The 14,207-nt window shown below is 35.4% G+C and overlaps 1 protein-coding gene across 2 annotated transcripts in view; it reads right to left on the bottom strand.

Moving 5' to 3' along the window:
* Positions 1 to 14,207, bottom strand: part of LOC142358720 (solute carrier family 12 member 9-like) — a 44,503-nt gene that overhangs the window by 12,551 nt on the left and 17,745 nt on the right. For both annotated transcript variants that reach the window (XM_075410256.1, XM_075410257.1), the window contains exon 8: positions 6,376 to 6,486. In XM_075410256.1, the coding sequence (XP_075266371.1) occupies positions 6,376 to 6,486 (111 nt within the window). The remainder of the gene's footprint in view (positions 1 to 6,375; positions 6,487 to 14,207) is intronic.

The raw sequence follows: 14,207 nt of genomic DNA, 5'->3' as shown, positions 1-14,207 counted from the left end.
TGTGAAAAGCTACTTATTGACTGATGGAAACAATTTATTATTATTATTATTAGAAAGCTTCGTGGAGCTAATTGCCAATAGAATTTCATCAGTTTTCTATAAATCATTTTGCTGAAACTTCAACTTCTTTCATCAACACTTTTGGGCGGGGGAGTAGGAAGTGGACGGGGGGGATGACTGGGGTAGGAAGTATGTGTGTGGTTGGGGGGGGGGGAGGGGAGTGGAGGGCAGGGCAGTGCAGGGCAGGGGAGGCGAGGGCAGGGCAGGGAAGGGGAGACAAACTCTAAGAACCGCGGCCCTTCACATCATGAATTTATCCTCAACTACTACCGATTAGCAGGTCTCTGGAAGAACTGTTCAGTGTTTTATTGCCCTCCGGGCTTTAGATGTTATCCCGATTTTGCGGACGAAACAAACTCTCATACGAAAAGTCGGTGGTACGAAAAAATAGCATGAAAAGACTTGTATGATTGCTACAATTTTTGTTTGAGAAATAAACAATATTTTCGGAGTTTCTTCAGTTTCGTGTCCCCACTTTTCTGGGAAAATCAATTTTTAACCAGCGCTCATAAAGGCACTAGCTAGCCAAAACAGGATAGCTCTCATCTTCTTTGACATGTAGGTTATGGTTATAATGGTTGTGGTTATAATGGTTATAATAATCTTCTCACTATTTGAAGAAACATGTTTCTGTCAATTTGCTTCATAACTTTGAGCACCTGAATTATTTACATTTATTTTTATCTAATTCTAGATGACAGGACAAAGAACTATCGGTGGCCTTAGAAGCGTTGATTCAGCAAATATAAAACTCAGCGGTTATTTTCCTACAACAGTTGCGCATACGATAACGGCAATAGTAGTTTGAAACTACGTTGTTCTGTTTGAATTGACTGCATATTTTGTTTCAGATAAAATTAGCTGACATGTAAATACTACACGTTTAGTTCCGGTCTACCGTAAAGTGTTCTCAAATTCTCAAACCTAAAATTATGCATCAAAATTAACGTAAGAACTCAACGTATATAATACAAAATCTGCCTCAGTGCGTCTTAAAGTTTGTCTTTAAAAAAGTTTGCCTTAAATAAAGTAGCCCGATAAAAGTTTGTCCTTAAGACTCAATGCTAATAAATGTGACTAGTTAGATTTTCCAGTATTAGGCAATCGAGAACTACAGGTGCAAGCAACTAAATTTATAGTCTTATTATAGGAGAAACTTAATCGATTGAAAAAAAAATATATCCTCGAAATGAGGCCGACAGAATGCAAACAAAACACAATACTTTGGAGAAAAATTTAGGTCAGAATGCTTTGTTCAAAGCAGCGCAAAAAACTTTTGTAGTCTTTAAGTTGCTTTCGCCACTAATAACCATAATCTGCAAAATGCCAGTCAGCTGGATGAATCTAGAACGGGACACAGAACTTTCTAGAACGGGCCACAGAAAAACGGGCCAGTTGTAAAAGTTCTGCTTTTTGAAACAATTTAGCCAAAGGAAGAACTAGAAATTATATACTTTAATAACTTCCACGCAAACAGGATCTTTACCAACTACACAAATTGGCTGAAAATTTTTCTCAGAAACGAAGATATTTCAAAAATTTCAATTTTCACTCTGAAAACGTTGCAAACAAATTTATGCTCAATGAGCAGAAAAATATCCACAAATAGGTAGACAAGATTAGAAAATTGCTAAGTGAAGCAGAAAAATGCGAGAAATTATTTTAAAAAATTAAAATTTTTAATTCCGCTTTTTCACTTTTTGAATGTCCACGCTAAAATTTATTTCAAATTTACGCAAATGAATCCTACAGATGACTTGAAAACCAAAATTTGTGATAAATGCAGAGCTATTTTTGAAAAACATTAGAGGGAATTGCTAATATTTTCAAAATATTAATTTTTCTGGAAAAATTAATTTGCACATTTTCTTACCTCGGAAGCCCTTAAAATGTTTGGAGTAAATTTTTGTGCAGTGACCATAACAGCTTCTGCCATTACATAGATAGGATAAGAAAGAAATTAGCTATCTGACGCGAGCAAACGAAAAACGCTGCAAAAAATATTGCAAACAGTTGAGGCAATGTTCGAACAGTGAGCTTATCAGATACATTATTTGCGCTGACATAACCAAGAATTGCTTCCTTCCGAGATTTGAAAACTAGCAAATTATGAAAAGGTCTGTCTGTACTTTATCTGGTTTTAAATTGCTTTGGTAAGCTGCGAAATCCTTGTGCCTACTGTATTAGCTTCGTGCCGGTCACCCTTTGGGAAACAAATTAAAAAAATGTCAATTCTCGCCTAGTTTTTTCTATGCTAATACAATGACCCGCATCATTTTATCTAATTTATGATGAGGAAAAAATGGACGAGATCAAGGATCCATTAGCAAAATTTGAAACAAATTGCGTAAAAATTCGGAAAATGTGAACTAAAACAGCGAAAATCATTCATATGTTAACATAACTTTAAACCTCGATAAATCCCTGTAAAAGGAATTCAAAAGATCTTGTTAACTCCATATTCTACGCTGGACGGGCTTTCTAATGATACCACTCACATCTCTCTACAATGACTATATCGATCAGCCAAAATTGACTGCACAAAAAAATCCATTTGAGTATATAGTTCCTCCTCCCATTAAATTGGTTCCGAACAAAATTTGACAGAATATTCTTATAAGGATTGAACTCTTGGAGGACAAAATAGCATATTAATAATAAGTAATCATTTGATCTAATAAACTTACATAATTCAATGCACAAAATTTTAATTTGATTTTAACTTGTTGAATTTATGAAAAAGGCCACGAAGGCCAAACAGAAAGCGCGATGCAAAACGAGATTCAGATTAAAAATTCAACCCTTATTTTCAAATCACAACATACCCGGCAGATTGCCGGAAAATAGCCGCCGCTGATTCCAATAAGCATGATTGGAATTGAACGAATAGAAGATATTGAAAAAAAAAAAGATTTTTGTACAAAAACATTTTTTAAGTCCGATTTATTTTGATGGCATTTCGTAGTTGAACATACTTCTGTTTCTTAGAGAGAGGCTACAGGGGCTACTATCAATACCAATAAGCAATAGAGATGGTAAATAATACTTATAGGAACGACGTTCAAATAGCGGGCATCTAAAATTGTGCGTAATGGGTTTATCCCATTTCTATTTCTGACTTTGATTTTTTAATACTGACTCTCTTGATTTTGAATTGCTTTGCTGAGCAGCTGCTTTTTAAAAAGACTTTGAGCAAAATGAAAGAAGAGTGAAACTAGCCTAGAGAAGTCAAAAACATTTCACGCAATATGTCGAAAAAGCAGCAAAAAGGTAAAGCGAAAAAAAGCTCGACGAAGTAAAAAAAAAACATAGCAGGACAAGTCCTGAAATACAATTCAAAGAATTGAATGAAAAACTTAGAAGTACTCTACATGACCAGTAGATCACGTGAACAATGCCAGCAAAAAGAAAAACAAAATCATCTCCCAAAAACTGAGAAATTAAAACAATAAAAAAAACAAAAATACACTCATTGCTAAAACTCTAGAAGCTTTTACCCCTAAGGAAAAATTTGATCTCTTTAATTATACCTATTTCAAAAACAGCTTCAAAACCAATTTTTGTTTCTGAAATCGGTCCTGTATTATATCTGCAATAACTGAAAGAAATTCATTGGCCCTTGAAGATCGATTAACTCGCAAATGACCGAAAAATTAAAAAAGAAACCAATTGCAAATTTTAAAGTTACGGAAAATCGTGATATTTAAATCTTCAGAATCGTTTCTGTGTATCTAGAGGCTATTAGACGCTATCCCGTAACCCAATTCCAAGCCTTCAAAAATTCATGGGCTCAAAGACCGATAGGCAAAAAATTTAAGGAAAAATTTCAAATTTCAAAAAATAGAAATCATTCAAAATAAAATGTAGAAAACCATTCACTTGCCCATAGCAACTATTTAATAACATACTATCAAACCTTGGATGAGGTTAGCTGGCTACTGAGGTGAGAAAAACTGACTAAAAGACAAATGTTTTGGAAAAACTTAAAAAAATTGAAAATTTTATCAAGAAATTTCTAACATTCGAAAGGTTAAATTGTTGAAAACAAATCCATTGAAACTAACAACCATGCAGTTACTTTCATCAGACCGTGGAATAGGTTTTTTGGTACTTAAGATTGGGCAAATACGATAAACTGACAAAAACTTTAGAAAACCTTGAAAAAAATTGCAAATTTTATCAAAAATGTGCTAAAATTTGAGACATTAAAATAATGAAAACCAATCCGTTGTTACTAGAAACTATGCAGTGCCCTATTAAAAACCCCAAAGGAGATTCCTTGGCCCCTAAAGCTCAAAAAACTCAAAAAAATGACAAAAATTTTCAAAAAATTTGAAAAAAATTGCAAAAATTAGTATCAATGTGCGTGTTTGTGTTTGTAGTACCAAAACATATAGCTCATAAAATAGTCATAAAAGGTAAATTTGTCTCGAAAAAGGCCTTCGTCAACTTTTAAAAACTTCAACCTAAGACTAATCAAACAAAAACTCAAAAATCACAAAAAAAAACATGAAAAATTGCTGCATTTTGAGCCCAAAAACTCCTAAAAACTACCTTTTAACCTTCAATTAAGGCCATCCCAGCAGCTGCACCATTCTAAGCACTTGAAGGACTACTTAAGCCCACGTTGGGGCTCTAATGAAACTTAATGCTCGCTGGGCTTTACCTGTTTATCCCGTTTTGAAAGATCAAAGTCATTGAAAAATGTGTGAACACATCTTAAAAAAAAAACATAGCAGGACAAGTCCTGACGTACAATTCAAAGAATTTTCATTGACTAAACAGAAAACTAGACCAAGAACGGACTATGAATGGATTGGGAAAACCATTTAGAAAAAAAATCCGATCCAAAAATCGAAAAAAATTGAAAAAAAATTGTAAATTGTAAAGTGAAATTGCCGCATGTGAACAAAAAACCACTAGCGAGAAAGCGAATTTTTGTTCAAACACCGTTTTCTCACTCTACTTTAAATTTTGAGCGAAAAAATTTCACGCCGCAAAACCACTCGCTTTTTCGCTCCACTTCCTGTTTCCGCGTGACCAAAATCACTACTCCAAGTTGACTTCAAAAATCATGAAAATGTGTGAACAGATCTAAAAAAAAGACAGCGCCCCAATACAATTCAAATTCTTTAAGTTGTAAAAAAACACAGCGCCCCAATACAATTCAAATTCTTTGAATTGTAAAAAGGAGCGCTATAATAGCCGGCTGAGATGAGGGCGGCTATTAAACATAACAGACCACACACTAACGTCGGACGAATTGCTTTAAAACGACCGGCGAGCACTTGCCTCCGGTAGTAGCCATCTGGGGCTTAGGGATGCTAGCATTTAGCATTAGGGAGGGCGGTGAACGGAGTGTGTGTGTGGGGGGGGGAGGGGGTCAAGCGCTGGGGGTAGGGTTGCGAAAGCTAGATGAGACGGGGGTTCAAATCGACAGGTGAAGGACGGTGGACAATGTGAGTGTTGAGGGGGCCGGGGGTGACTGAGGGGGTCAAACATTTAAGTAAGAACGGCCCTTCACAACATGAAATTTCTTCATTTGGCTTTTAGAGTTCAAAATGCCGCATAAACAAAAACAGTTCCGACAAAAAGACCCAAAGCCAATAATCCTCTTCCGAGTTACACCTCCTCCGTATTAAACCACGAGTTTAACCTCCCCTTCCGAGGCGTTAAAAAGCACAGCACTATAGCTACGCTTCGCAGCTATGATGAGATAAACTTTCATTTGAATTACCATTTTTCTCTGGTTTCTTTAGGGCATTGACAACAGTATTAAGAATTTCGACGCCCCAAAAAAACTCGCGTCATCGCACTGCTGCAAATTACAACATAATTCACTGGTTGAACAATCATATATAATCGTAAAATTTGTTTGTCTACATTCGATTTTGTAAAAAATTCATCCTGACGTGCAAACCTTCCAGATACGTTGTTCAGTTATCAAATACATACACACTACATTACTGAATTTGTAAGTACCAATCATCTATCTATAGTAGTGACGCCCCTAAACACCAAACTCGAAGAAAATCGCAGAATTAGCAAAATTGCGCGCCAAGTTTAACCAAGACATAAGCCATTTAACAAACAGTTCAATCTCTGCTAGACCTTAATAGATCGCAGTGAGTTCTATTGTGATGAATATGTAATTACTTTTACCTTAGCGTCAACATTGGAAACTAGAGCCGCTCACGTCATCTACATGTACCTTTGCAAATTTTAGCCTTATGGTGAATTTGTACATAACTTAGCCACACTAAAAAACATTTCAGTTTGAGTCAGATGTGTCATCTGTTATGATGGCACTCTCACCTCGAAGTACGCCATAGGCAGTTGTTCTTCATAGTGCCTGAAACTAGTCTTTACAGCTCCAGACTCCTCGTCTGCTTCGACACTTGTGCTCATAGACAATGACGTGTCCACCTAAATTCATACTCTGCAATAATGTCGTAAAAAAGTCAGCTGAACACTCACCACTATCTACAAACATCAATATACTGAATAAGAACATTAACACAGCTCAAAAAATTAAATTGCACAAATTGCTCTCAAAAGAGCGGAGAGTGGTTGGTTTCTGTAGTAACCAGCTTGGGCTTAGTGAGGCTAGCAGTAGGGGCGCACAGTAGGAAGCTTGGAGCGGTGGGGTCCAAACCGCCTTTGCAGCATAATTCTATGTTATCTCAGCAGTTTCGGGATTTCACCTCCGGGTTTCACCTGTTTATCCCGACTTTGCGGATGAAAAGTTTAAAACGTCTGAAGAAAAATTGGTAGAGCGAAAAATCGCATAACATAGCTGCCAGATTGACAGAAAATAGCCGCAGTAGCTTCGTAGATCTGCAGTCTCAAAAAAAACAGTAAAAAAGAGAGACCAAAAAAATTCGTCTCTTCATTGAAGGCTGGTGTTATATTTTGATTAAAAAACTGTATACGTTTCTTCTGGCCCTATTAGCTGCTCTCTAATAACCTTTATTTAGAGACACCCATTTGACCTTATGTCTTTGATTTAAAGTAAATAAAAGTCAATTTCAAAGTGAGGAAGTCATTTTTGTGAGTGAGGTAAGTCAAGTGTGACCAAAAATTTAATCACGCAAATGAACAAAAAAACTCGCTCCACTAAGAGCGAAAAATGACGTTAAGCACGCACTTCAGTTGAAATTGCACGATCGAATGAACAAAAAGCAGATTTAAAGTGGTTGTGACGTCATATGGTAGTAACAAAAATCGCGACGACGAAATAAAAACATAGCCGGAAGAATTCCGGAAGCGACTCGAATCGTCAGAACTTTACAGAAAAAACGTTATCTCAACTCAAGCCATTACCTTTTGTAATAAATCATTAACTCATTAACTCTCCAGGTCTGATATAAAAATTGGTGAAGTTTTAACCACTGTCACCACGAGGAACAAAGTGCAGCCAAATTTTTTATTGAAAACGTTTGGTAACGTTAAAAAATAAAAAAATAATTAGGATGGTCAAAAAACTGATATGCTGAAAACGCTGACAGGACTATCAATTACCCTGAAAAAATTCATGATTCTTATCTCAAAAAGATTGCGAAGGCAAATGGCAGATAATAATCTTGAAACTAAGTTTAATTTTTCAAAAAAGAATGTTCAAATTTAAGAAACAGAGAACCACTACAAAACAATTTCCAGTCAATGCAATTAAGACAAAAACAACACATGCTTCTTTTTTGTTGTATATATGCCCAAAAACAAGATTTCATACTTATTCAAAACCTAAATTAATCATAGAAAAGACATAAGCAACAGAATAAAATTCGAAGTCAAAAAGTCGTTTAAAAACAATATCAATGCCGGAAGAAAATTGCAGTAAATACTAAAAAGTGGAAACTTTGGAAAAAGCTTTCTAGCAAACTCTCAGTACTGCCTTATGTTGAATGAAACCAATTGCAAACCAAAGAAATGGCGAGAAACTAATAAAAAACTGAAAACATTCACTTTTCTAACAACTGAAAAATATCAATAAAACGAATATAAATATAGGCGCCAAGACAAGGCTAGAATGATAAAAACTAGAAACTGAAGAATATGGACACAATGTAAGAAACACCGTAACAAAAAGACTAATTCTTGATTATTGAAAGTTGAAAATCAAATTAAAAAATCAAGAAAAACGAAAACCTTTCATTTTTCAGCAATCGAGACATAGAAAAGAAAACGAGTCATCCGAGACAACGATCCATCCTCCTGAACAGAACAAAAAAAAAGCAGAATTCGAATATACGAAACACTATATGAAAAAACTTTAACTGTTTTTCAAAAACTTAGCGCCAAAAAATGATTAAATTTATATTGAAACGAAATTAAAGTCCCTCAAGTTGCACAAAAAGTTAATTTCTAGTAATTAAAACCAAAATACAAACAAAAAACTGACGAAAATTGAAAATACTACCAAAATCGGATTAGCATATGTACAATTTTATAAAACAAAATTACATCGAGGTAGAACGAGGCGTTGAGTAAATGAAATATCAAAGGGAGTTGCCATATTAACTGAGTTTTGGCAAAAAGACGGCTGAAAGATCCAAAAATGAAGAAATTACTAGAAAAAAGCCACAAATTAACTAAAAAATGACGAAATATGAGCCAATTTTTGAACTTGAAAAGCATTTTCAGGCTCTGTAAAACACTGTGGCATCATTTTCCGAGGTTTACATTTCAATACAGCATTGAATAAAAATTATTTCTACAAAAAAAAACAAATTACAAGCAAAAAATAGGGCCACTTAGACGAAAAAACGGTTAAAAACGGTTATCTATATGTTTCATTCAGTCAAAAACTACTCTTCAAAGTCAAAAAGTCATTCACTAAACGCAGCGCATGATGAAAAAACCCAAAAAAAAATTAGTTCACATGGCAATTTTACCCACTTTTGCTTTTAGGTTAAAACAGCGTCTGAACGAATAGTACTTCCGGTAAAAAAAAACCTTAAGAAAATCAATACTCCTCTTCGAGTCGTAAAATAACCAAGAGAAGTCCCAAGAGAAGTAAAATAACCAAGAGAAGTAAAATAACCATTAATAGCCCCAGCTATCGCTGTGCGGCTATTAAAAAGACCGCATGACAAATACAATTGCTAAACTTCGTTTGAGAGCAATTAAACAGTTTTAACCAAGGTATAGCTTGCTTCCACAGCATATTGCTGGCAAAACTTTTCAAAATCCAAGTTACCGTTTAAGAATATAATCAGCGCCAACCAACAAATCTTACAATTCGGAATTCAGATCCAGGTTGCAAACCAGGGTAAGAAAAATTGGGAGAGTGCATAAAAGGCCGAATGGAACTAATTAATAACAAAATACCGAGCCCAATAAACAAACTCCCCCGCGCACAGATGACGTAAACTTACAAGTCAGCTGAATAACGCCAAGAAAATGGATTATGTACAGAAAACGAACGCCGATATTGGTCCTCTGTACTTCAGCCTCATATTTACTCATCTGCTATATGAAGTAAATGCAGATGCAAAAAGATAGGTCAACAACTTTAAACAAAACTATTCTAAGCGTAGCAATTACATTTTTTTTGACAAGAAGGAATGATCAAAGTGTTTTCCTATAGAAAGTGGCACTCTTCTATAACGGGCGTTTTTGTTTCAAATTTTCCGAGCATCTTAAAACAAAAACAGTACAAAAGATATCATCCCTTCGAGGAACCGTACACTTAGAGCCTACGAAAGAAATGCGTAGGGACGTATAACGCTCCAGCCACTTTTGAGGTCTAAATGTTATCAATGTCAAAACCGATCAATCAAAAGTTCGCAACAGGGCCAAAATAATTGCTATAAATTCAACTTGAGAACACTTTCAAATAGGCTGTAATCAATTTGATGGGTAACAAGGAGGCTCCGGAAGTGTGCGTTTGCACATAAGGTTCCGACCCCGCTCATCCACATTTTTGGCATAGATATTTACCAAATGAGGAACAGACGGAAAACCCCAAAAAATTCGAGTACTTTTCAAAGCAAAAATGTGTATGAACAAAAAGATCGCCAGCAACAAAAAATAACTCAGTGGAGTAAAAAAAAATACCGCATTAGATTGATGAGATCAGTCATTATTAAGAAAGCAAGGCAAGACCAACAACAAAAAATCAAACAACAATAACAACCAACATTAATTTCATCGAAAACTTTGTCCATTTCTGAAAAAAAAACTTATTAACAAGGTCAAAATAGCGTCATAAAACTGTAACTCAAAAAAAAAACTTAAACTTCACGAAGATATGGGACCACTCCATAAAAAGGCTCGGTAACCATTAGACAAAAAAGAACAAAGCCGTAAAGCCTAAAATATTCTATTAAAAACTCCCAGAAAACTGTCGAAGCCGTAAAGCTAGATTTTGCCCCTCAAACTATGTTTAATTGAGCCTTCCTCCAAGTAACCTTTGTATTTTTCGAAATCAATTGTTTTCGAAGTCATGAAAACCATTAGCTACAAAACGAAATAACTAAATAGGTTCGTTTATTCTGTCAGAAGAAGCGCTTGAGACCTGTAATTATTCAGAATATGTCTTACGCCAACAAAAAGAACGTCAAATAGACAAAAATCAAAAATTAGTTTACTTTTTTTGCGAAAAACCCATGTCGAAGCCAGTAAATTCACAACGAATTCTTTAAAACCATTAAATTTTGTTCACTTGCACCTTCCCCCGACAACAATAAGGTCATAAGTGACTTCTAATTAACGAGACTAAGTAACAAATATACAAAAAAGAACAAAAGTGCGAAGTTAAAAAGTTTTTTATTTTTGAAAACAGTCATGAAAGCCCTCAGCTATCAACTTATAGGCTCATTCATCCCTCCAAAAAATCCAATGAGACCTGTCACTATCCAGGAGATTTCATGAGACTAAAAAAGACAAAGTAGAAACGACAGTTAAAGACATGTAAAAATTTCAATTAAATTCTTCAAGAAAGGGGTGTCGAAGCCGTTAAAACCATAATCTATGCCTCTGAAGACTTCTATATATCGAATTGTGCCTTATTGTGAACACCAATAATGTCATATGCGAACTTTCAATATGTGATAATGTGACAAAACGAGAAAACGCAGAAAATTTAAAAAATGGAAATCTAGTAATATCAAAGCCACAAAAACAATAACTTAAGGCGCAAGCTACAAGTTGACCAAATTGAGGAAAAAAAATAGTGGCAAAATTAATAAGCCATTGTTTATTTAAGAATCAAACATTTTCAAAATTCAAAACGCCCCGAGTCTTTCGAGTAAAGAAACCAGCTACATTAATTTGGAACTGCTTAGGAAAGCAATCGGACCAATCAACAGTGAGCTTTGATCTGAATTTTTCTGCTCTTTAATTAACATGAAAAAGGTAAAAAAAAGACCGACTGATTACAAGCCCAATTAATTTTGGATTTTAACAGGTCACGATTGGACCAGAACCAGCCTTGCTATTGCTGTTCGTCCACTAAGAACACTCAATTGTTTCGAAAGTTTTAGATGTAGATAATTTGTTAGTTAAAAGATTGAAAACAGTGCGTTTTTTTATTTGTAATATAGTAAAGTTTGCAAAAAAACGGCAAAAAATAAATTCCAGACTACTCTCAATGGAAGTGGAAGTAGAAATGGCTCCCTTTGTAGTTTACAAAGATTGTGTTAGTTGTTATTGTGTTTGTACTTCAGGCAAAATTAAAGTGGACTAAAGAAGCTTATTTTGGGGCAATTTTTGATGAAACAGGCTGAATTTAGAAATATTTAGCCAAAATTTTAGCCAAAAAATTAAACCAAAATAGTCAACAAGACTTTTTTGTCTTCGAAAATAAAATCATAGTACTATTGTTAACAATTTTTACATTTTAGGAAAAATTGACAAAAATTCAGGTAAAATTCCGGAAAATGTGAATAATAATGACGCAAATCGGTCTAGTATTCACAAAAATTTAAACCACGATCTGTTAAAATTGACTGAACAAGAAACCCATTTGAATATAGAGTTCGTCCCCCCCCCCTCAGGAGGGGTCGGAACAAAAACAGCAACACTTAGTATAATATGTGCTAAAGTAGTATATACTAATCAGTATAACTGTTAAAGTCGCTTTGGTCATTGCTGTAAGACGCTTTTCGCAAGTAACAAATTACGTTTTGAGGAATTAAAGAGAAAAACGACTTTAGTTGGGAAGGCGCTGGCTTGTATTGTAATGTATGTAATTGATGTTTACGGAGGGCTTCTAAGTAAAAAGTTTGAAATGAGTTGGTTTAAAAAATTATACAAGCTATCTTTGTATGAGAGCAGTTCATCGCCGCTAGTCGATTTTTTTCACCTTTTTTTTGGTCCGATATATTTTTCAGATGAATTGAAGTAAACGAAAAGAAATCTTACTGATGTTGGCCGTCAACTAAGACAGTTTCCAGACCAAGAACATCTCAATCAGCTGAATTGCATATTTCATTTATTGAAATTTTACAGTTTTCTATTCGCACATAATTATTGCTATCACATTAAATCATCTTTTTCAAATGCGAGTTTCATTATTATAACTGTTTGATTCTGCGTAGTAACGCTTTTTGGATATTCCTTATTTGAAAAAATTACTTGTGTCTTTTGTTGTTTTGAGACCCAAAATGCTAAAACTAGTTCTTTTTTCTTTTTTAGGTCTATGATACTCTGCAAATTTACAGAATGCAAAATTAGGCTGTACATGGTCATAATATTAGCCTAATTGTTTTGATAAACGTATTAAATAGTTTCACATTGGCAATTATGATGACGAATGGACACCAAAACAGCCGCAGCCAAGCGTATCAAACTATCCCTCCTCCTTTGAGCTATCTGGGAAGAACTCCGCCTGCAAAAGGGCCAAGCGAGGCTGTACAAAGTTGAGTCCCGTAGCCGAAAACCCTGACGCCAACCTAGAAGGTATCATTCAAAATGCCATTAGAAATGCCATTCCCGACATCATGGCCCAAATGCAACAACTTGAAGCATCAATTGCACATGCTGTCCAAGATTCCCTGGTAACTTTTACACAACAATTCAAAACAGAAAAGGTCGACCTGGAATATACATGCTACCTGAAAACAATGTCGGAAAGTGATGTGCACAAGTCATACAACAGGCGAGATAATGTAAAAATTTCCATCTCAAAATGGACGAGGAAAAACGCGAAGAGTACAACGAGACTATTGACAAAGTACTGGAAGTCATTGCTCTAGTCGACGCAGTTGTTGAGGCCTCGTACAATTCAATTGCTCACCGCCTGCCTGGAAAACGCAATGCTATCATTGTCAAGTTCAAAAGAAGGGTGGAAAAACTGGACCTTCTTCAGAAAAAGAAGCTGGCAGAGGTGGACGACATGTAGTATAAGTGTAGTCGAGGACATCACCAGACCCAGATTGAACTTCATGAACATCATGAAAACTGATAACAGCATCAAAAGTGCCTGCGTGAAGGCGTACTGCACTACATGTGGAACAACGACACTGGAGTTCACAAAATTTTCGGATTGTATGAAGGATGCACAGTGCTTCACTACTCCCTCTTGACGTCCTTGCCTGTTTTAATGGTGTTTTTCCTCCAAACAAAAACTTCCAAGTCTCCTGAACCCCTCCACAAACCCCTACCGTTCCATGATCAACCCTCTACATCTTAACCCTTCCAAATAATGTGTTTTGCATTTAAACATCCGCTCAATCAGGAACAAACTGCTGGAATTATATTCTTTTATATGTGGACTGAATCACTTCCCAAATTCATATGCCTTACGGAAACACACTTAGATGATGATAATAATACTTCTAATTTTCGTTTGCCAGGATACTCCAGCATTGAGGTGAAAAATCGTAACAAGTATGGCGGAGGGGTAATGATTCAAGTTCATGAGTGCGATAAATAAAACCTTGCAAACTACATTCGAGGAGGCAATATGTGTTCAAATTAACAGCCAATCATACAAATTTGAAACCTTGGTGATTTCCAGTTTATTGAGTTACTTGAAGAATATCTGCAAGGTAATACTTCTGCCACAATGCCTTTTATAATATGCGGGGATTTCAACATCGATACAAAATTTGATCAGCAGTAACTGTCGATAATTCAAATGCAAGCGGCTTCAGTCTGTTCGATAGATCGAATCGTCCAACCAGAGAGACTGATCATTCATC

The sequence above is a fragment of the Convolutriloba macropyga genome, chromosome 2 (assembly GCF_964194025.1).
Source record: "Convolutriloba macropyga chromosome 2, txConMacr16.3, whole genome shotgun sequence".
Taxonomy (NCBI): Eukaryota; Metazoa; Xenacoelomorpha; order Acoela; family Convolutidae; genus Convolutriloba; species Convolutriloba macropyga.
Note: the sequence above shows the minus strand (reverse complement) of the source record. Positions and strands in the feature narration are given on the sequence as shown.